The sequence below is a fragment of the Heloderma suspectum genome, chromosome 2, assembly GCF_057233095.1.
Source record: "Heloderma suspectum isolate Gila_16-S chromosome 2, 16-S_ref, whole genome shotgun sequence".
Lineage (NCBI taxonomy): Eukaryota > Metazoa > Chordata > Lepidosauria > Squamata > Helodermatidae > Heloderma > Heloderma suspectum.
In genome coordinates this window covers 24,213,306-24,237,154 of record NC_139459.1, presented here as the reverse complement: position 1 = coordinate 24,237,154, position 23,849 = coordinate 24,213,306, and the positions used below count along the sequence as shown (strand labels likewise).

The 23,849-nt window shown below is 45.1% G+C and overlaps 1 protein-coding gene across 6 annotated transcripts in view; it reads left to right on the top strand.

Annotated features, from left to right (window-relative positions):
* The window catches only part of LMAN1 (lectin, mannose binding 1), a 38,531-nt gene that overhangs the window by 4,451 nt on the left and 10,231 nt on the right, over positions 1-23,849 (top strand). For all 6 annotated transcript variants that reach the window (XR_014787521.1, XR_014787524.1, XR_014787523.1 and 3 more), the window contains exons 2-10: positions 1,355-1,509; positions 1,593-1,700; positions 3,431-3,492; positions 5,687-5,786; positions 6,594-6,717; positions 17,461-17,519; positions 18,713-18,845; positions 20,806-20,999; positions 21,119-21,189. Coding sequence is in view for 1 of the 6 variants with exons in the window: in XM_084833005.1 (XP_084689131.1) it covers positions 1,355-1,509; positions 1,593-1,700; positions 3,431-3,492; positions 5,687-5,786; positions 6,594-6,717; positions 17,461-17,519; positions 18,713-18,845; positions 20,806-20,999; positions 21,119-21,189 (1,006 nt within the window). In the remaining 5 variants the exon portion in view is untranslated. The remainder of the gene's footprint in view (positions 1-1,354; positions 1,510-1,592; positions 1,701-3,430; positions 3,493-5,686; positions 5,787-6,593; positions 6,718-17,460; positions 17,520-18,712; positions 18,846-20,805; positions 21,000-21,118; positions 21,190-23,849) is intronic.

The following is a 23,849-nucleotide window of genomic DNA, read 5'->3' as shown; positions in this document are numbered from 1 at the left end:
CTTCTGATATTAAATCGAATGAGGACTGGGCAGAAACTCACATTTAACACAATAAGCTTGTAAATCAAGAATTGGGGGAAATAATTAAGACAGTAATGGGGGGTGTGTGTGCGCACAGCTACTAATGAGAGCAGAAGCCGAAATGTTTAGCTTAAATATATATTTGAATACTCTGCTGTTAGTCAGTCTCCCTCTCTCCCTCTCTCTCTCTCTCTCAATCTCACACACACACACACACTCTCTCTCTCTCTCTCTGTCTTTCCCAGGCACACAGGAACATGGTTCTGCCACTAATACAAATTGGGTGTATGAGTGTATTGCCAAGTACTAATTTATATAGTGGAATATAATATTTGAGGTGGAATGTTTGTCGATCATTCTTATAGCCAGAGAGCATCATGTCCATGCTCTGCTTTATGGTTGGCCTACATGTTTTGTGATCATTTGCCTTGTAAAGTTGTCTTTTCAGCACATGATGCCCAAGATGGTTTAGTTCAGGGTCTACATGCCAATGTTCTCATTCACCATATGTGGCTAAGTTGCTAATCTATTTATTTATTTGACTTGTACATCGCCTTTCTATCAAAAATAGCACTCAAGGTGGATCAGTAGGGATTCCTGTGGTGTGTGTGACTCTGGGTTGCTACCTATATACAGGACTAAACCTGACTCTAACTGATGTGGCCCCAGAGTGAAACGAAACTGGACTGCCTGTATTTGATTGACTCCGTTTTGCTTATTTGCTCTGTGCCCATGTCTGCATGGAGAAAGGGACTTCTTTTCGTTACTCAGTGTTAGATAAAATGCTGCCTTTCTTTAGTGCTGAGCATTGAGTGGGGCGTAGGAGAGAGGTCAGAGCCTGGAATATAAGCTGGCGGGCCAGATGAGAAATTCCTGCAGGCCAGAGGTTCCTCATCCTTGACTTACACGCTTTCAGCCCTTGATGATTGATTGCCCTCGCTCAGTGTAGTAGGTGCTGTGTATGCAAAACATGTTCTCCCTTCCACAGAGCTTTCAAGGATGGGAAGGATATTTTAATATGGCTTACCCCTTGCTTTAGCTTGTTCACCACTGTGGGCATCAACTGAGTAGACAAACAGTCTGTTCTAGATGCCATAGTCCTCCACTTCAGCCTTGGACCAGTTGTTATCTCAGAAATCTACCTTACAGGGTTGTTGTGAGGAACAAGTGGGTGATGGTGGCACACCTTATGCATTGCTTGTGGGGGAGGAGTAATATTCTCAGTTCTGTAAAATAATTTCTCTAAGTGGAGACCATGTATTTTTGGAGCACACATTCTTGTGAGAGTTCTGACTTTTTAAAAATAATAATCCGCTATGAACTTTCCTTTTAGATGCTATCCCCAGTGCTGATCAAATAAGAATAACGCCATCATTAAAAAGCCAGAGGGGTTCAGTATGGACAAAAAGCACATCTGTATTTGAATACTGGGAGATTGAAGTGACCTTCAGAGTGACAGGGAGAGGACGAGTAGGAGCTGATGGATTGGTATGTAAGAATGGCTACTTTGTAAACAAATCAGTTGTTTAAACTTGAACATGTAAAATTTAGATTTGAATTTCTCTGAACAGGCAGTCTGGTTTACAGAAGGGCAAGGCTTAGATGGTCCTGTTTTTGGGGCAGCCGATAATTGGAACGGTGTTGGCATCTTCTTTGACTCATTCGACAATGATGCAAAAGTAAGTGGAAAGTACAGAATATGTACACTGGATAAAAATTTAGTGCATATAGCTCTATTTTGTATGAGGTTCTTTTGTATGATGTAATGGACATCAGGGTAGTTAAAACAGAATATGTGAATTTATAGCCAGTTTCCATGCATGCTCCATCAAAAGCAAATTCCACGGAGTTCAATTAATCTTATTCGCAAGAAAATCCATATAGGATTGCCACCTAAAATGTGCCAGTTGAATTGGTTTGAATAACACTGCACTAAGCTTTTATAGGGTGGTTGTTGAAATGAGCTGAAGTGGCACTTGGGTGCATAAGTTGTCTTTTGTTGCCAGCAGTAGGACCTTAGCAGAGGATTCTGTGACATCTGCCTCAGTACAGCAGGTCAGAGAATTAGGCTGTAAGAAATGTTTGGATTCCTGAAGATCATTTAACTATTTATGTTGTTGTCTTACCATATTCTTCAGGGTTGGTAGTGTATTTGAAAAGAGGTAGAGCATATTTCATGTTTTTGGAGGGGTAATATCAGTGTTGCTTTAAAAAAAAAATAACCTTATGTGCAGCATCCAAGTAGGAACTTGTTGAGTACCACCAGGGAAACTCTGATAGTGAGTTAGGATGTAGTTAATGTGCATATAACATCCACCAACAGCAGTTAAGAATGTACAAAATGCTTTCACAAAACCCTATATTATCCCTAACTGGGATAATATTTGAGTAGCTTTCAACACATTCATGTGCAAAGAGATTGCATTCATGCATTTCCCCCCATTAAGCTGGAACATAAGAGTAGTCCTGCTGGATCAGGCCAAAGGACCATCTCATCTGGCATTCTGCATTCCACACTGGTTAACCAGTTGCTTCTAACAGGCTTTGAAGGCAATAGCCATCTCCCACTGTTGCTCTCCAGCAACTGATATTCAGTGGTATGCGGTCTCTGAATTACAGAGGTTCCATATAACAGTCATGGGCAGTAGGACAGGCTATTATACCGAACCTCCATGAATTCCTCATCCCATTCCCTGTAGCGAGCAAGGCTGCAATAAGATTGACATTTGTGGTTTTTTAAAAGGCTCGTCATAATTCAGACCTTTAAAAACATGCTGTTGGGTGGTGAGGCAGCCTCTCTTAATCACTGAAATGCATGGCCCCCCTGTTTTCACAAAGTATAGATTGTTATGAAAATTGACTCATCTTAGAAGCTCAAGGGTCTCCATAAGCATTAGAAGCCTCTTGTGTTGATAAATCGTGGTGTAAGTACTGCCAAGCAAGTCTGACACAACGTAAAGAGCTATTTTGTAGGTAGGTTTTGTTCATCTCATAACATTTGAGTTAATTTAATTGGAGATAGTGCAATACCACTATGTCTTAAAAGTCCTTGGCTTTGATTTATCTAGCTATGTGTTAAGCTGTTAAATTTTTCTTGTGTGTTCACATATTTCTGAATAATGCCTTTTACTGTTCTCCACTTACTAGTGAGGACTAAGTACTAATGCTTCAAGGTGCCTTTGTGTATTTTCTGATAAGATATGTAACACCTACATCAAGTATTCATTAGAGTTATGACTGGTGCATGATTTAGAATCTGAACTTAAAAAGGCATAATACTTCCTAGCTACATTGGACAGTTTTTGGACATTGCTGGAAGAGTTATTTAATTCTTAAAGCTAGAAGCGTTCTAGTTTAAAGTTATTTTTAAGTCTGAGCTTTTATTTTTATTTGCATTCTCCCCCCCCAGAAAAACAACCCAGCAGTGATTGTTGTTGGAAACAATGGCAAGCTCCATTATGACCATCAAAAGTAAGTTCTATATTTGTCTGATTTACGATGATTTGCAGAGGTTTTATAAACTAGGATGGAATTATTTTAAGCAATTTCTGCCAGTTTTAATTTATTTGATTTTTATCCTTCCCAGTCCCAGCAGGTTGAAGCATGTTGTACATGAAAGACAAAAACATACAGCATCATCTGTACCTAATGGGTTTGAGAGCCCCTTCCCTGGTCCCCCAGTCCAGACATGACAGATTAGATCTTCCATTGACCTCTTTTCCCAGTCCCACCCAGCATTCCAAGCCCCAAACACTAGAGCAGCTTATATCCTCCTCTGTCACTTGCCTTCCACCTGAGAGTACCTCACATTTTCACTCACATTTCCAATCAAGTCTTTATCATACTGCAGCAGAATGAACCCTCCCATCCCCATCCTATTCCCTTGTTTGCCACCATGCTACATGCATACTCACCACAGTACTCATCATGGATTAACTAAAAGTTAGTTTCTTCTCTTGGTCTCTTGCTGCCCTTAGCGTTACACTGTACTGACCATGTGACCCCATACACCCAATACTGTCTTGCAGCTGCACATTGTGGGGGAAGGTTGGTCATCATAGGCTGGCCCTCTTACAAGAAAGTTTGTCTTTCCACTGCGGAATCCTTGAGCTTCTAAGGAATCCCTGGCTTCCTCAGTTATAGTTAGAAAACTGCTGTTTTAGCGTTGCATGTGCACTGATGCAAACCATACCTATTGTTGTTCAGTCATTCAGTCGTGTCCGACTCTTCGTGACCCCATGGACCATAGCACTCCAGGCCTTCCTGTCCTCCGCTCTCTCCCAGAGTGTGCTCAAGTTTATGTTCATTTCATCGGTGATGCTATCTAGCCATCATTGCATCCTCTGCTGTGCCCTTCTCCTTTTGCCTTCAGTCTTTCCCAGCATCAGGGTCTTTTCCAGAGAGTTTTCTCTTTGCATTAGGTGGCCAAAATATTTGAGCTTCAGCTTCAGTATCTGTCCTTCCAATGAGCAGTCAGGGTGGATTTTCTTTAGGATTGACTGCTTTGATCTCCTTGCAATCCAGGGGACTTGTAAGAGTCTTCTCCAGCACCACAGTTCGAAAGCATCAGTTCTTCGGCGCTCAGTCTTCCTTATAGTCCAGCTCTCACAGCCATACGTTACTACTGGGAAAACCATAGCTTTGATTAGACGAACCTTTGTCGGCAAGGTGATGTGTCTGCTTCTTACTATGCTGTCTAGGTTTGCCATAGCTTTCCTCCCAAGGAGCAAGCGTCTTTTAATTTCATGGCTACAGTCACTGTCTGCGGTGATCTTGGAGCCCAAGAAAATAAAATCTGTCACTGCTTCCGTTTCTTCCCCTTCTATATCCCAGGAAGTGATGGGGCCAGATGCCATGATCTTAGTTTTTTTAATGTTGCGTTTCAAACCATCTTTTGCACTCTCCACTTTCACCCTCAACGAGAAGCTCTTTAGATCCTCTTCACTTTCTGCCATTAGGGTGGTATCGTCTGTGTATCTGAGGTTGTTGATAATTCTCCCAGCCATCTTAATTCCGACCTGTGATTCATCCAACCCACCGTTTCTCATGATGTACTATGCATATAAGTTAAATAAGTAGGGCGACAATATACAGCCTTGTCGTACTCCTTTCCCAATTTTGAACCAACTGGTTGTTCCATGTCTGGTTCTTACTGTTGCTTCTTGACCCTCGTACAGGTTTCTCAGGAGACAGATAAGGTGGTCTGGTACCCCCATCTCCTTCAGAATTTGCCACAGTTTGTTGTGATCCACACAATCAAAGGCTTTAGCGTAGTCAGTGAAGCGGAAATAGATGTTTTTCTGGAATTCTCTTGCTTTCTCCATGATCCAGCGAATGTTGGTGATTTGATCTCTAGTTCCTCTGCCTCTTGGAAACCCAGCTTGTACTTCCGGTAGTTCTCGGTTCACATATTGCTGAAGGCTAGCTTCTAGGATTTTAAGCATAACCAAACTCTGTTTTAACCATGATGTGCAAACCCTTTTCAAATTCTGGCTAAGAGGGTTTTTTTCTGTGCGGTTTGTTTTAAGGTGCATGTTGTTATTTCATTTCTGGAATAGATTGCTTAAACTTTGTTCTAGTTCTGTGTTAACTTCTGAACTATGTGTGTTCTGCTGTATCTTTCTGGCTTCTTAAAACTTGTATTTCTGTGTTCTGTCTCTTAAAGTGATGGTTCTACGCAATCACTGGCTTCATGTCAAAGAGATTTTCGTAACAAGCCTTATCCTGTCAGAGCAAAGATCACATACTACCAAAAGACACTGACTGTAAGTACTCTCCAGTCTCATTATACTTTTCTACGTCCATATTCAATGCTGGCATCTCTGAGGATACATACTTTTTATGGCTCCAACAGTTGACAAAGATTGTACTCTAAAAATGAGAGGTTAAGTCTGAGCTGCATATTGTGTGCCAATGCTAGGAGGGAATGCCATGCAGAACTTTTTTTTTTTTCATCTTGAAGCGTGGCAGAGAGATTAAAAGCTGGGTTATGGTACAGCACATGAAAACATACATTAGTAGCATTTGTCTTGAGTACTGCAGTGTAACCTGAGAAAACGGCTTTCAAGTTCTTAGTTGTCATGCCTTCAGGTGTAAGATGTGGACTTTGAACCTCTGGTTCAGATTATATGTTGAAAGGTAAGATGTTAGAAGGTACCCCTAATTAATGAAGAGTTAAATGATGTTTTAAATTACAACTGTCACAGAATTTAGAGAGAGATTAAGATATAAAAACAAACCAATTTGCCATTGGTGTCAAAATGGGGGCTCTTTTATAACTGAATGGAGCATATGCTTGAGGGTGGGTTGTGAAGGACGTGTGTGTGTGTGTATTTGAAAGAGAGAGAGACATGCATACATCTGGCACAGCCTTTCACAGCCATGCTGGATGGAGATGCTGGGAGTAGCATCCAACACATCTGAAGGGCACCGGGTTGGGGAAGGCTGATCTGGAGTCTCTGCCTATACAATCTTGAGTGGCAAGGCTGGGGAAACCTTGGAATGCCACTGCCAGTTGGAGTAGATATTTCTGGATGTATATGACAACTTCATATCTCTGCATCTGTGTTTAGGTATTTATAAACAATGGCTTTACTCCAGACAAGGAAGACTATGAATTTTGTGCCAAAGTAGAAAACATGGTGCTACCTTCTCAGGGATACTTTGGGATCTCCGCAGCAACTGGTGGTCTTGCAGGTACTTTTACTACTCAAGATGTTCCTTTCCTCCATTTTGTTAAAGCAATGATTCTGCACCCCTTGGGGGTAAATTAATATGTGATAACATGTGAAATGTCTGCAGAAGTAGTAACTGGTGAAGCAGCAAGTCTGGCACTAGATGGTCAGAAGGCTGCAGAGGGAAGGAGTTAAGTGGACAGGATGTACAATTTCAAGTTGTTGCCCTTACTGTTTTCCTTCCAGTTGAATGATTGTGGTTCTTGACACTTGTGTGAGAGAAAAGTGATTCCTTTGTGAGAGCTCCTCTTCGAGATTGAGGGGCGTAGAATCAATAGCATCAGCTCCAGGAGGAAGGTATATGTATAGCACTGTGCTGTCCCTTTTCAAGCACCACCTGGCAGGGTGCTGGTCTTAACTTGTGGAAGCTCACTATGAAATGCTTTAAGATCAGTTGCTACCAAAAGCCATCCTTCTGTATAGGTTGAGATCCAAAGAGCTACTTCAAGTGTGCTCAAAGGAGTGGTTATTTTCAGCTGGATTTTTCACTTTTCCTTTGGAGAGCAGGCTTCCCTATTGCCCTAACCATATCGCAAACTGCTTTTGGAAAGTTTCAGTTTGGCACAGCACTGGGGGTTGCTGTTTGAGGAAATGTAAGCCTAATGCTCTCTTGGGCATGCAGAACTAGTTGTGCTTTGGATCCCAGCCACGGCCTTGATTATTATTCTAGTGGCTCTGCTGGTAAGAAGACCTGGGCCAGAGCTACTGGAATTAATAGTAAACACCATGGCTGGGATTCAACGCACAAAACGTTCTGCAAGCCCAAGAGAGCTTCAGGCTTGTGTTTATCTTTTAATGTGCAGTGAACTCACAGTAGCAGATTCTAAACATGTGGACAGGATCTTATCATTGTGCAGCACCTAGAAAAACTAGGCTTTAATGTGTAATTCTTTGTTAAACATCTATCATTATATGAAACTTTTCTGCCTTTTTGGTCCAATCTTTTGCCCAATGTGGCCTGGGGGCAGTTTGCATGACCAGCTTATGTAATAGATCTTTTTTTATGGCATAAACTTGCTTCCTCCCAGAGGGGCAGGGTAGCTTGCAAATGTGAAAGGCTCCAACCCCATTCTCTCTTCATACTCAGTGTTGTGGAAGCTGTGTTCTGTGCTATGATTCCGCACTACGGAGGGGATTGTGTGAGTATTCAAATGACAGGGATGCTTAGATGATAAAGTTTTGTGATTTGATCTGACCCACAAGTTGGAATATTCATCCACTCTCCCCAGTGGTATGGGACAAGCATAGAGAAACAACTTCCATGTTGCATGGTGTATTTATGAAGAGGACCTCTGTTTGAAACAGACATTTCAAATGGCAATCTTCTCTAAGTGAAAAGTATTGAATACTATTGAAGTATAGTTGAATCAATATATTCGTTTGCTTTAGGAATGGATTTTTGAGAATAATTTTCTACTCAACATTACTCATATGGGGCTCGCTGGTAGACAACGTAGATGTGTGCATGTGTGTATATGTGTATAAGTCTTAATTAGCTGGGTGAAGGTAGTAGGTAGGGGCTTATACACATACATACATATACATACATACACACACACACACATTATTATTATTATATATACACACATACATACATGTTGTTGTTGTTGTTCAGTCATTAAGTCGTGTCCAACTCTTCGTGAACCCATGGACCATAGCATGCCAGGCCTTCCTGTCCTCCGCTCTCTCCCGGAGTGTGCTCAAGTTCATATTCATTGCATCGGTGATGCTATCTAGCCATCTCATCCTCTGCCGTCCCCTTCTCCTTTTGCCTTCAATCTTTCCCAGCATCAGGGTCTTTTCCAGAGAGTTTTCTCTTCACATTAGGTGGCCAAAATATTTGAGCTTCAGTTTCAGTATCTGTCCTTCCAATGAGCAGTCAGGGTTGATTTCCTTTAGGATGGACTGATTTGACCTCCTTGCAGTCCAGGGGACTCGTAAGAGTCTTCTCCAGCACCACAGTTCGAAAGCATCAATTCTTCGGCGCTCAGCCTTCCTTATAGTCCAGCTCTCATAGCCATACGTTGCTACGGGGAAAACCATAGCTTTGATTAGACGGACCTTTGTCGGCAAGGTGATGTGTCTGCTTCTTACTATGCTGTCTAGGTTTGCCGTAGCTTTCCTCCCAAGGAGCAAGCATCTTTTAATTTCATGGCTACAGTCACCGTCTGCAGTGATCTTGGAGCCCAAGAAAATAACATCTGTCACTGCTTCCATTTCTTCCCCTTCTATATGCCAGGAAGTGATGGGGCCAGATGCCATGATCTTAGTTTTTTTAATGTTGAGTTTCAAACATACATACATACATACGGGGTATTGGCTTTTTAATCAGCAGTTTCGTCAAGCTAACTCCTGAATACATAAATCATTGGGGGTAGGGTAGAACAACTTTAAATCGGACTGCATTTCAGATCTTGGTCTAATTCTTGGTGCACCAAAGAGAAGGGTGAGATTGACACACACGAAGTAAACTGGTTTGAGAAACCTTGAAAAGTATAGTATAGATAGCTTTTTCAGTTCTGCCTTTGGGGCAGTAAATCTGGGGCCTAATAATCTATATCTAATTAGATACTCATGTTTCCAAAAGAAAACTACTTATATAACTTACAAACGGTAACTGTTTGCCCATGTTTTTGATCAGTAAGGGCAATGCTATACATTACAGTTGTTGCAGGAATACTGATCTGTCGCACTGCTGACTTTGGCAGCAAATGTGTTAAGTGTGGTAATGCTTGGTTTGAGGGGGCCCTCAGTGAATCCTCCTCCCATCACCACAAAGAGCTTACCAGAAGGGTGGTGATGCTGATGTGCCCAGCTCTACTGTCTGTCTTTTGAGGCCGGGCATTGGCTGAAGAAGTGCCGGGCAGCTGCAGCGACCCTCCACCAAATGCCTGTAGAATCCTGCCCCTAGTTTAGTTACCATTTCTGATGCTCCATTGGAGGCGGGGTTCAAAGGCATTTGGGGAAAGGAGAAGATGGTTGCTTCAGTTACCCAGTCTGCTGCTTCTCCACTCAGTGCGGGGTATCTTAATAAAAATGCAGTGTTGTCAGCATTGGCTGCAGTGGGCCTCTGGGCACCTGGAACTTGCCCCACTGTGCTATGTGCTGATCAGGGGCATTGCTAGGTTCTTAAAAGATCTGGGGCACAGGGTCATAACACAAATTTGCATATATATAATATATATATCCGAGTCTAAGCACACCTCTAACATATATGTGTGTGTATGTGCGTGTGCATGTGGTGTGTTTGCATGTGTGTATAGATTACATACATATATAAGAAGTGTGGTCTGACACACACACACACACACACACACACACACACACCTCTTCAACTCAGACCCCGATTCAGCGTTTTGGAAAACATCCCGCTTCTGCTTGGCACCAAACCTGAGTCAATGTTTGGAAAAATGAGTCTTTATGCTTCCTGTTGACTACCATGGGAAATTGGGGAAAAGGTAACTTTTTTTTTTTGGTCAGAACTGGATGATAATTTCAGGCACAGTAGTCCCTTAGAAGGGGATTGCACCTGTCCAATGTCAGAAAAATGGGTGCAGGGTTTATATTTTGATTTTCTTTTAAACAGAACTGCCATTAACATTTTTATTACTTGGAAGGATTGCATTAAAATGTCAGGATTCATTGCCCCATCACAGGAGATCATGTCTGCCAAATTTCAGAATGATAGCTACAAGGGTGGCCTTGACATTTTGAGGTCTCCAAAAGAGGACATACTTATTTCCTTATTTTCCTTGTGGACCATTGTTCTGAAAATCACAGACAGACCAGAGTTGTCCCTAAGTAAGAAACCAGCAAAGTTTCAGAAGGATAGGTGCAGCAGTTCATGTGGAAGGGGAGTTCTCCAATTTGGGGGTGGGGGTGATTTGCTTTCCCTTCACTTCACCCCTTCCCCAATAGTTTTTGGCTAAATTGTGTGCAAACGCACAGGTCATTATAGGTGTTCGCCAGGCAAGAAACCTGTAAAGTTTCTGAAGGATATGTATGAATGCAACTTTAGAATTGCTAGAATTTATTTACATTTCACCAATGTTAGCAGCAGGGTGTCAAGGGCTCCTTGGAGGGCTCTCAGTCTAATCCAGTAGCCAAGTCCAGACACAGACAAAGGGATTCTTTTCAAAGCTTTATTCTTCTTTTACAACTTAACAGCTCTACAGGTAGCAACTAGATCTGAGCAGCAGCATCCCTATGCCCTAAGTTAGAACAGTTGGTCCCCGTTTGAAAAGCAATTACTGGCAGACCACTGAATATAAGGACTAGGGAGAATCCCTCCCCTTTTCCCTTGGCTCCTCTGGGCGCAACCGTTCTTTGAGCGCCAGCCGGGCGCTTAGCCTCCTTTCCGCGCTCTCCATTTGGCGCCGCGCATCCAACCAGTCTGCTGTCGGTGCTGGGTCACTCCCTGGACTGCTTTCTAATCTAGGAATGTTGGTGGGAGGAAACTCTGTCAGCTGCGGGCCCTGGGAAAAAGGGGCGTGCTTCCCTCCCAGGAGCGACTGCTCTTCCTCCGAATCAGAACTACTCTGGGATTCTATGGGCTCAGTGTCCACCCTGACATCATCCCCGCTCCCATGAGGCCCCCCGTCTTGCTCCTCCCCTGGGGCCCCGGGCTTGTGGGGATACAGCCGGTGGAAGCGCCGCAGCAGCAACGGAGCATGCACATTTTCTGCGGGTTCCCAGGATCGCTCATCAGGCCCGTACCCCTTCCAGTCAACCAGATATTGCAAGCGGCCACGAGAAAGGTGGGAGTCCAAAATCTCCGCGATCTCAAACTCCTCCTCCCCCTCCACCCGCACTGGCGGTGGGGGGGAGCCGACTGAGCGATGAGGATCGCCAGAAACGAGGGGGGACAGCAAGGACCAGTGAAAAACAGGATGGATCTTCATGGAGGAGGGGAGAGCCAGGCGAAAAGCAACAGGGTTAATCTGGGCCGTAACCTGGAAGGCCCCATGCGGCGAGGCGCGAGCTTCCGTGCGGGCGAGTGAGAGGGGAGGTATTGGGTGGACAACCAAACCCAGTCCCCCAGTTGCAGAGACGGACCCGGCTGGCGCCACCGGTCTGCCGAGGCCTTGTAAGCTGTCTTGGCTTGCTCGAGGGAGTCCCGTAAGAAGTGGTGTACCGCTCGCAACTCCTCTAAAAAGTCCTGGGCCGCTGGCACCGAAGAGGGAGCTAGGGTGGATGGGACGGCCTTGGGGTGGTAACCAAAACTGGCAAAAAATGTAGTTTGGTGGGTGGAAGCATGGCAGGCATTGTTATAAGCAAATTCTGCAAGAGGCAGCAAGGAAACCCAGTCATCTTGCTGGTAATTGACATAACAGCGCAGATATTGCTCCAGAGTCGCATTGGTGCGCTCGGTCTGACCGTCTGTCTGTGGATGGTGGGCGGAGGAAAGACGGAGCGTCACATGGAGCAACGCCAGTAGCTCCCTCCAGAAATGGGCAGTGAATTGGGCCCCCCTATCGGAAATGAGGCCCTCGGGCCATCCGTGGAGGCGGAAAACATGCGTCACGAACAGCTCCGCCGTCTCCCTCGCTGTGGGCAACCCTGAGCAGGGGATGAAATGGGCCATCTTAGAAAACAAATCCACCACCACCAGAATAGTGGTCTTACCGTGTGAGCGAGGCAAGTCAGTGATGAAGTCAAGGGAGAGCAGCTTCCAAGGTCCAGAGGGGGTAGGCAGGGGGTGAAGCAAGCCTGTGGGCTTGCCTGAGGGGGCCTTCGCTCGCTGGCAGGGTGGGCAGGAGGCGACATAGGACTTGACATCCTGACACACACGAGGCCACCAAAAATCCCTAGTCACTCCATGCAGGGTCTTGGCGACGCCAAAATGCCCCGCTGTGGGGGAGTCATGGCACTGATGGAGGACCCTCTCGCAGAGGGGTCTAGAAGGCACATAGACCCGGCCGGAATGGTAAAGCAGGCCACCTCGCAAAGAAAAGGGGGTAGAGTGGGGGGTGGGGCAGAGGCTAGCCCCAATTCCTGCACCTTTGTGCGAACAAAATCATCCTGAGCCTGTGCAGAGTGAAGGAGCTCTTCCCAAGAGTGAGGCACCGCAGCTGCTGCCGGGCCTTGGGGGGGAAGCCAGTCAGTCTCCTTCTTGTCAAACACATGTCGAAAAGCTGCATACTTCTCTGGGAGGATGACGGTAGCTGAAGGACTGCCAGAAGCAGAGAAGGGGGGGGGGAGGGTGAAGGCCTGGGCAGGGACTGGCGCCTCCTCCATGAGGCAATGCTCCCAGCAGTAGGGAGATGCAAACTCCAAGAAATCTGAGGGTTGTGCTTAGAAAGCCAGGAAAAACCCAGCACAATTGGGTATAAGGGAACCTTGGCTAAGTGAAATTGAATCTGCTCAACGTGTGACTGGGCGCATAGAGTGATTGGAACTGTAATACGGGTCACCTCGCCCGAACAGAGAGGACGCCCACCAATGGTCTGCACTGCGAAGGGGGCAGGAAGGGGCAGGGTAGGAATCCCGTGTAAGAGGGCGAAGGTCTCATCCATGAAACTGATCGTAGCCCCCGAGTCCACTAAAGCTAGTGCCTCCACCCCACCCCGCTGTGGGGAGAGGAGGTGAACATGCAACCGAAGATGGGAGGGTAGGGGGGGGTTGGGGAAGGCACCCAGCCGGTGGGGAGCTGACCCCCACACTGGAGGCCCCCAACAAGCTTGGGGGGCAGTCTAGTCAAGCCTGGGGAAGAGGAGGAGGAGGCAGCAGAGCCGTGGATTGAACTGGGCAGGTCTTGGCGAAATGTCCCAGACTTCCACATCGAAAACATCGGCGCTCAACTCGCCAGCGCTGAAGCTCCTCTGGCGGCAGTGAGGCTTGGGTAGCCCCCAGCTGCATCGGGGTCTCCTCCACCCCCATCACCGGAGTGGGGGGTGGGGAAGGAGGCAGGAAACGTGGGGGAATGGGAGGAGGGAAATCCCGGTTCCTGGGGTCCCTCCGGGTCTGGCGGCGCCCCTCCAGTTGACTATCTATCTGAAGGCAGGTCTGGATGAGCTCCTCCAAAGTAGGCGGGCAGGGCGTGTGCGCCAACTCATCTAAGATCTCGTCGTTCAAACCATCCAAAAACTGAGCCACTAGCGCAGCATCATTCCATTGTAAATCCTGCATCAGCAAGCGAAAGGTTGTCGCATAGCTGGAAACTGAGTCCTTGCCCTGCCGGAGGTGGCAAATCTCCTGAGAAGCCGTCTGCGTGCACAGGGGGTCACCGAAAAAACGTGCCATGGCTGTCATGAAACCTTGATAGTCCCCGAGCAGGGCGTCATTAGCGAGAAGAAGTCCTGAAGCCCATTTAGCGGCCATGCCCGACAGTAGATTAACAACAGAACCCACATGAACCTGTTCCGTCTGGAAATCCTCAGGTCTAAGACGCATGTACAGCTCTGACTGGGCCCTGAAAATCTGAAAAAGTCCTCTCTCACCAGAAAACTTCTCTGGCAATGCCACCGGGCACTTGCGGCAGGGGGGAATAGGAGGTTGGGGGGGGTTGAAACGTTGCCTGTAGATTCTGCACGGCAGCCGTCCGTTGAGCCATCTGATCATGGAGCATCTGGTTTTCTTGCACCAGAGCTTGCACCGTTGGGTTCCCAGCACCCTCCATAAGGCAGTAGGAGAAAAGAGGGAGAGAGGAGAGGAAAAAAAAGAGAAACGGGGACCAAGCTGTCAAGGGCTCCTTGGAGGGCTCTCAGTCTAATCCAGTAGCCAAGTCCAGACACAGACAAAGGGATTCTTTTCAAAGCTTTATTCTTCTTTTACAACTTAACAGCTCTACAGGTAGCAACTAGATCTGAGCAGCAGCATCCCTATGCCCTAAGTTAGAACAGTTGGTCCCCATTTGAAAAGCAATTACTGGCAGACCCCTGAATATAAGGACTAGGGAGAATCCCTCCCCTTTTCCCTTGGATCCGCTGGGTGCAACCGTTCTTTGAGCGCCAACCGGGCGCTACGCCTCCTTTCCGCGCTCTCCATTTGGCGCCGCTCTCTGCGTCGGCGCCGCACATCCAACCAGTCTGCTATCGGTGCTGGGTCACTCCCTGGACTGCTTTCTAATCTAGGAATGTGGGTGGGAGGAAACTCTGTCAGCTGCGGGCCCTGGGAAAAAGGGGCGCGCTCCTCTCCCAGGAGCGATTGCTCTTCCTCCGAATCAGAACTACTCTGGAATTCTATGGGCTCAGTATCCACCCTGACACAGGGGAACATGAGTGGGAAGGTGCTATTGCACTGATGTCCTGCTTGTGGGTTTCCTGTGAGCATCTGGTTGTCCACTGTGTGAACAGAATACTGGACTAGATGGACCTTGGTCTGATGCAGCAGGGCTGTTCTGACGTTCTTAAATAGAGTGCCTCTGAGCATAAGCAGAATGCTTTTCTTTCACCACTGAGCACTTACATTCTCCCCCAACCAATTCCATTTCCTCCATGCAACCGTCTGTCCTCATCCTACCATCCTCCAGCAACCCTTCATAAAAATAGATGGCTTGTTTTGTGCAACTCCTCTCTACCTCCTCCTTGTTATGCACAAGTTCTCATTGTATCTTTCTCCCCATAACTTCATTTGTGCCAGTACATCACCAGGATTCATCCAGTGAGTCTGTTTTCAAAACTAGGGTTAAGTTATGGAGAAACTCTGAGCATGTACTAAGTCTCTTTCCCTCACCACTGAAGCTAGAGTTCATGCAAACACACATGCACGCATGCACGCACACAACAAAACATGCATAGTACTGAGCTGGGTAGTCAGTTGATTAGACAGAATTGGGTAGGCACTGTATTAAGCCTGCAGTACCATGCCCATATCTCAGGACTTATTTCTGAGTAAACATGCAGAACATCAGGGTGCAAACCTCCCTGCAAAAGTAACTTGTGCTGGAATCCTATGCATGCTTTCCTGAGGGTAAGCCTCATTAAATAATGGGGCTTCTGAGTAGGCATACATAGGTCTGTATTAATGAGCAGTATTTATCTCCCCTCCACTTAAAAAACAAACTCCAAACTCTTATTTTTATTAAAGCTTTCTGTTCATAGGAACATAGGAAGCTGCCTGATACCGAGTCAGACCCTGGGTCCATCTAAACCGGTATCGTTGACACTGACTGGCAGCAGTGGCTTTCCAGGGTTTCAGGCCAGATTCTTTCCTCGCCCTACCTGGAGATGCTGGGGATCGAACCCGGGACCTTCTGCATGCCAAGCATGTGCTCTACCACTGAGCTACAGCCCTCCCTATTGCTGGAGAATGGCAACTGACAAACAAAACAGCCCCAGATTTGTTTCTCTGCAACCATGTGAACCCACTTTTCTAAAAGAAGGAGAAAAACAAACCCTCTTGTCTGTTTGTATGAAGTCAAATACAGCTCAGAACTTCTCTTGCCCGTCAAAGAGAATTCTCTTTAAGAATTCTTCAAGATATGCTCTGGGTAGAATAAAGAAGAGAGAGAAAGAAAGAACAGGATAGGGGAAGGAAGAAGGAAAGAAGAATGGTGATTGGAAATGTGTGGGGATTGGGGGGGAGGTAGAGAGAATTCCCTAAGCCAAGTGGCTCCTTTCAGAGAGGTAGTACTTCAGAGGGATTTAGAAGGCACTGGAGGGTTTGTAAGGATTGCACATACTTAAATTAATTTTATGAGGTGTTCTGCTTTATGAGGAGAATTTGAGACCTACAGCTATTTAGGAGAAATTAAAGTGGCGGGGGAGAAAGAAGTTTGTGGAGGCTGATTGGATCCTTTGCTGTACTGAAGCTACTAAACTTCTGAAGAATCCAAAGGTTCCAGTTTGGGGCAGTAAAATCAGATGCTGTGTGAAATACCAATATTTCACACGGAGCTCTTCCTTCTCCCTCTTCAAAATTTCATTGCAAGCAAGCTCCTAACAGTGGGCATGTAACAGCAGAAAAGTAGCAGGAGAGAGGTTTTTTGCACCTCAAAAAAACCATGCACCAGAGATTAGGGATATTGACCTCCTAATGGTCACCTTAAACACCTTCTGATTGGAATCTCTAATCCCCTGTGTGGCTTGACAGTTTTTTACTTTTTGTTTTAGTCTTTCAAAAAAGGAAACTTTATGCATGGCTAGCACAAAAGCCACAGGACCTAACTGTCTGAACTTTGGCAAGCTCAGCCAGCTCCACAGGGGCTGCTAGGTCCCCAAATTCCATGCACTTATGTGGAAGCACAAAAAAAAATATAGCTGTTTGCTTTGACAGATTTTCTTGAAAATAGCTAATTTTACCTGTGACTAGCAGAAAGGCTGCTGGACCTAACTGCCTGAAATTGGGCACGTTTAATCAGATCCATGGGGGCTATCAGGTCTCCAGATTTCATGTATTTATAATACAAACTAAAAAAGTTATGGCCATTTCTGTTTTCCAATGCAAGTCAATGGGAAAATGTAAAAAAAATGGCGATTAAGACAGTTCAAAAGATCTGGGGCACAGCTCAAAAAAAGATCCGGGGCCTGTGCCCAGGTGGGCCCTTTTCTAACGGTGCCCCTGGTGCTGCTGCTGAGCCTGTCAGTACATAAACACACATGCATCCCAGCAATCGTAATGTGGAATGTTGCCCCCTGCATCATGGCCTGAAGGTGATGAATATGCAATGAGTCAGGTGAGGGGAGAGTTATATATCGATAAAGTTATTCTGCTGTATTAGAACAACTGGGACTAATAACTTGATATGTTTGGAATTTTTATCCAGATGACCATGATGTCTTGTCTTTCCTGACTTTCCAGTTGACGGAGCCTGGCAAAGTAGCGGTAGGCATCCATAGATGGTAACACTTTCTTTGAGATGTACATGCTCATAGGGACTAAGAGAGGCTTTCCCCGTTCTCTTCAGCACTGAATAATATCTCAGTCTCAGAGTGTGCAGAGCAAGTGTTCCCCATTTTGTAAGTGGAACAAGGGATGAGTATAGCTTCAGCTATTGGGCAGTATAGAAATGAGAGAGCTTCGGCCATTGGGCGGTATAGAAATGAAATAAATAAATGAAAGTATACAATGTGCACCTGGGGGGATTTTAAGAAAAATGGGATTTTGGTAGCAGTCTCCTTTCAGTGGACTTTATTTGCCTATTTGTACTTGAATTTTAACATATTACCTTAAATTTTACTCTCCATTAATGATGCTGAGCCTTGAGTTAAGGAGGATAACTTGCTGGAAAGCCACATATTTTAGTTGAAAGACAGACAATTTCATGTTGATCCTTAAGGTGGAAGCTATCAAGCCCTAGTAGTAAATTGTAAAGCAGTCCATAATTTTTAGCTTCATGTCACTGACAACAGGATTTAGATTCAACCTTCATCAATATGGTGGGTTCCAAGTAGTAGCTGGTGGCATCTTGATTCTGTAATCCTTTCCTCAAGCTTTCTAAGATTTTTGATTTGGCCTCCCCGTGCTCACACATGCGAGCCAGGAAAAAGTGGTATACTGAGGATTTGTTAGTTTATATGAAGACCTTAATCATGTGAACAAAGGCTAACTCTAGGAAGCACTTAGGTCCTTCCACAAGGGGGAGAGTGGAGCAAAACTTTGTGGCCCCACCCCCACCATGGTGTCCCCATTGCTGGCCCTACTGTGCCCCACGTGTAGGAGAAGTTCTAAAGTAGGGAGCTTGCCCACACAATTTGGAACCCTTATCACGCAGCCTTCTAAATGTGTGGGGAGCCTATATGCGCACAGCTGCCCTTTGCTTCAGACCTTTCCTGCCCCCTATGCATCTATGACATGGTGTGGGTCTGGCAGGGGACATGGGTAAGGCCCATGCGTGCAACCCCACTGTTCCCGTCACACAGTGGTAATCGTGTGAGCCCTTGATGCCTGAGTAGGGTGTCTTCAGAATGTCAGTTGTGTCCATGGGGTTGTAGTCCTGAGGGCAAAATACCAAAAATCTCAGCTGGAAATATTTTTACATTACCCGCTTAAATAATCTCTTAAAATTGGTTTTATAGCCTCCTCCTGATGCAGAAATTCCTGAAAAGGATAAAGAGAAATATCAAGAAGAGTTCGAGCATTTCCAGCAAGAGCTGGACAAAAAGAAGGAGGAGTTTCAGAAAGAGCACCCTGATGTGCAAGGGCAGCCTAGTAAGTGGCCAAGTGACAGGCTCGACGGGGGAAAGATGCATGACTTGGTTTGGTTTGAGGGTTTACTTTCCTAGTGATGCATCAGTCTTGATTTGATACTAAACGAATATGATTCTTTGCTGCATTGTCTGCGTGAGAAACAGCTAGCAATTTCTGTAGCTCCAGAGTTACCACACTTGAATCCAGATGAAATTTGAAGAGGCGTCCAATTATATTTCTTCAGTTAGCAATGCAACAAAAAGTTGGATATGTCCAGCATGTGAACTTCAGCTAGAGATCACTTCAAAGTGATCTGGATAGACTGGAGCGCTGGGCAGAAAACAACATAATGACATTTAATAGGGATAAATGCCAAGTTCTGCACCTTGAAACCAAAAAGAAACCAAATGCACAGTTACAAGATGGGGGATACGTGGCTCAACAACACTACAAGCGAGAAAGATCTTGGAATTGTTGTCGATCACAAGCTGAATATGAGCCAACAATTTGATGTGGCTGCAAAAAAGGCAAATGCTATTTGGAGCTGCATTAATAGAAGCATAGCTCCCAAATCTCGGGAAATACTAGTTCCCCTCTACTCAGCACTGGTTAGGCCTCATCTGGAGTGCTGTGTCTAGTTCTGGGCACCACATTTTAAGAAGGATGCAGACAAACTGGAGAGGGTTCAGAGGATGCAACGAAGAGGATCAGGGGAATGGAAACAAAGCCCTATGAGGGAGAGACTGGAAGAACTGGGCATGTTTAGCCTGGAGAAGAGAAGACTGAGGGAGATATGATAGCACTCTTCAAGTACTTGAAAGGTTGTCACAGAGAAGAATACCAGGATCTCTTCTCGATCATCCCAGAGTGCAGGACACGGAAGAATGGGCTGTAATAAGTGACAGGAAGCCAGATTCCGGCTGAACTTCAGGAAGAACTTCCTGACCGTTAGAGCAATACAACAATGGAACCAGTTGCCTGGGGAGGTGGTGGGCTCTCCCACACTGGAGGCGTTCAAGACGAGGCTGGACAGCCATCTGTCAGGGATGCTTTGACTTGGATTCCTGCATTGAGCAGGGGGTTGGAATCAATGGCCTTGTAGGCCCCTTCCAGCCCTATTCTATGATTCTATGTTCTTATGGCACCCCTTTCCTAATTTGTGGCTATATTCCAACATACGTAGCACTCTTTAAAAAACATTATGAATACAATATTGCCCAGTTTGTGGCTTTATTATATTATTTTGCCCAACATATATGACACTATTTGAAAACCATTATGAATATAATACAAAATTGGAAAGCTTCCTAGGTTGCCATTAAAAGTTCCCAGCAGGTGCCCCACCTTGCCTTCTAAACAGCCGTGATTTTTTTGAAGGTGGGAGGAGAAAAACTAGTATGTGATAACTGAAGAACTAGGGGCCAGCGGAGTGGATACCAGTCAGGGTAATGTCCATGGTAGAAGCCTCAGCCTGAATCCTTACATCCTTTCTTTTAGGCTGAAAACCTGTACTTACCTGCACGTAAGTCCCATTCAACTCAGTGGGACGTGCTTTCAAGTATAGGATCGCACTTTTAGCTTAGCAGCATTATGAGGAGAGTTCTTTGTCTGCAGACGTCCTGTATACTTTCTTCTAAGTTGGGCTGTGTGGTTGGAAACATCTTCCCATTGAATTAAAGACACTTCGAAACATTTAACTACAGGCTTACATGCTGTTCTGCTGTGAACAAAGTTGTCTGCACTGCCTTGTCTCCCTCACCTTTATCTGTGCACATCAATGCCAAATTAGGGCACTTGGAATTCCTTGGTGTGTAAAATACTACTGGTTGTGAGAAGAAGTTTCACAGGAATTGTACATAGTACTTATGCACTGAAATATACCATGGCAATGCCTGAAGGGGAAAGTGGTAACCATATTAGCAAATGCCCAGTTGTGACCATTTGAGAACGTACAATTAGGATGCCCTTTCTTTTTTTTAAGCTGATGATCTCTTTGAGACAGTGAGTGATCGTGAGCTGAGGCAGATCTTTGAAGGCCAAAACCGAATTCATCTTGAAATAAAGCAACTCAACAGGCAGTTGGACATGATTCTGGATGAGCAAAGAAGATACGTCTCTGCAGTGACAGAAGAAATTTCCAAAAGAGGAGCTGGTGTCCCAGGCCAGCAAGGACAGGTAGCAAAGTGTTGGTGCAGGTGCCTCAGATAGCACAATCCTCTACTCTGGCATTCTTCACTAACACTGTTGGATGTATTTGCTCATCTGTTTTTGTTTGTTTGTTTTTTACACTTAAGGTCTCCCAACAAGAACGTGACACTGTTGTGAAAACTCAAGAGGAGGTCCTGAAACAAGTCGGTGAAATGAAGTAAGAGCATGTGTGAATAAGGACGTTAACGGCCCTGGATTTTTTTTTTCTGATACGACTTTCATATTGTCTGGTGCAGATGCAGGATGTTGTTTAGGTGGGAATTATATTGATATACAGGACAAGTCCATAAAGAACTTAGGGGAGTCTTCATAGCACCATTCATTGTAACATTTACAGCACAATTCTATGCAAGTCTACTCAGAAGTCTCATTGCATTCAATGGGGCTTACTCCCAGGTAAGGGGGTATAAGATTGCAGCCTTAGTTACCTTTTGGTTATAAGAATCCCTTATAGGCTTGTTATCTTCTGCTTATATTTCAGTCATTTGTTTTCCTATCCATATTTGTTCTGTTCAGACATTCAAGTAAAACCTACTTGTAGTCTTCCCAGGGGTACTCGTCACACTAGCAGATAGATGTGGGGTTGTCTGCTGAAATAGCACATGTTCATGTAGACAGATGTCAGGTAAGTTCGTTGTGATGCAATAGGAGAGGATACCAGGTATGAGCCTGAAAAACCATCAGTCTTGCAGCAGAATTGTCAATAGCTGCAGGACAAGGCTTGTTGATGCAGGAGCAGAGCTTGGGGCAGTAGTCAGGATGAGAATCTGAGTGAGTTCTTGTGCAGAGCTACATTCAGGACTTCTAGAGCTTTAGCCATGTAGCTGGCACTCAGCCCTCCTTCCAAAAGGTGAAGTACTTAGTGTGGACATTTGCCCCTAGAGGTAGGGTGAGCACCTTCATGATCAGTTTTTTTTTATAAACTGCTACATTGTTGGGTACTTCTTATAGGGAAGAACTTAGGATCAGAATGCCTGTGAGTTTGCTGTCCCTCCCCCCCACCAATATTAAATTGTGAGTAAGGGAAGGGGATTACCTCCTCTAATACCTTGTAAGGCATTTTCTGGGGTTCTTCGCACCACATTTCTGAACCATGATGTTTATTAATAGTTCAAGGATAGCTCCTTCAATGTACCTAAGTAGGTCAGCTTTTATAGAATAAACATTATAGAATGCACTTCCATTTTCACCCATGTTATTTGGGGACAGCTTTCATTTTAATATTCTTGACAAATCTCTATACTGGAGAAGTAAATGAGATTTCATTGTTAACATCAGAAGCCTGCCCTTTTAGTGACTACTTATTAAGAAAGCTTTTGCATAACATCTTAATATTTTCAGCTTGAGATTAAAGAATGTCTTGTGGATAAAACAAAAGCATGAACATCCCTCTGTCTTCTGGGCCATGCCTAGATGGAAAAGATGTATTGCCCATGTAATTTTTTATGTCAAGATGTGTATATTTCCTAATCGCTTTGTTAGAAAAGATCTCTGGATTATGTAGACAATAGGAAAAAAAACACTCTCTCCCTTTCTCTTGAACAAAGCATTATTGAAACTAAGTTCTCTACATCAACTATTTACTGGGCCATGTTGTCCCTAAAACTTGTATTTCTGTTACCTTTATCTCAAGTGATTATATTTCAAAGTGTTGGTCTTGGTAATGGATAAGTAATTGCACTGATTTGATCTAAAACAATGTTTTCTGAAACCTGGGTATTCATTGTAAATATGTAACAAATCAGTTTTTTTCTGAACTGTATACACTGATGGCAGGTAAACATCTACCTCTGGGACAGTAGTGTCAAGTAGAGGAGGCCAGGAAAGGTATCAGTCCAGGATCATTCAGTGACCTTGTCTCAGTAAGTTTTGAATTCCAGCCCCAAAATTCAAATCCTAAACTCAATCTCCTACCCCATAGTTTGTTTGTTTATTTATTGGATTTCTTAATTGCCTATCTGGCCGGTCACCTGGCCACTCTGGGCGATGTACAGCAATACAATTTTAAAACAATAAAATTCTACTTTAAAACATCGTATTTCTAAAAATACCCTTAAAAAAAAAAAGGTAAAGGTGTCCCCAGCCAGTTGTGTCCGACTCTAGGGGGTGGTGCTCATCTCCATTTCTAAGCCAAAGAGCCAGTGCTGGCCAAAGACGCTTCCGTGGTCATGTGGCCAGCATGACTGAACACCAAGGTGCACAGAACGCTGTTACCTTTCTCGCCGAAGCGGTACCTATTTATCTTCTTGCAGTTTCTTGCTTTTGAACTGCTAGGTTGGCAGGAGCTGGGACTGAAGACGGGAGCTCACTCCGTCATGCGGCATTCGGTCTCGAACTCCTGTCCTGACGACCTTCCGGTCTGCAGTTCAGCGTCTTAACCGCTAAGCCACCGCGGTCCCTAAAATATAACAAATACCCTAACCCACCCCAAATGCCTGCCTGAACAACCATGTTTTTAATGCATGGTGGAAGTTCATTAAAGAGGGGACATGGCAGAGTTCCCTAGGGAGGGAGTTCCACAGAGTGGGGGCCACCACAGGGAGGGTCCTCTCCCTCATCCTCACCAGCCTAGCTGTCCTGGCTGATGGGACAGAGAGAAGGCCATCTGAGGCTGATCTTGTTAAGCGGCCTGTCTGGTGTTGCTGGAGGCGCTCCTTAAGGTAGGCTGGGCCGGAACCATATAGGGTTTTAAAGGTCAAACCCAACACCTTGAATTTGGCCCAGAAAACAACTGGTAACCAGTGCAGTTCCTTCAGCACCAGAGTGATGTGATCACACCGGTGGCTGCCTTTAATCAGGCGAGCCACCGCGTTCTGC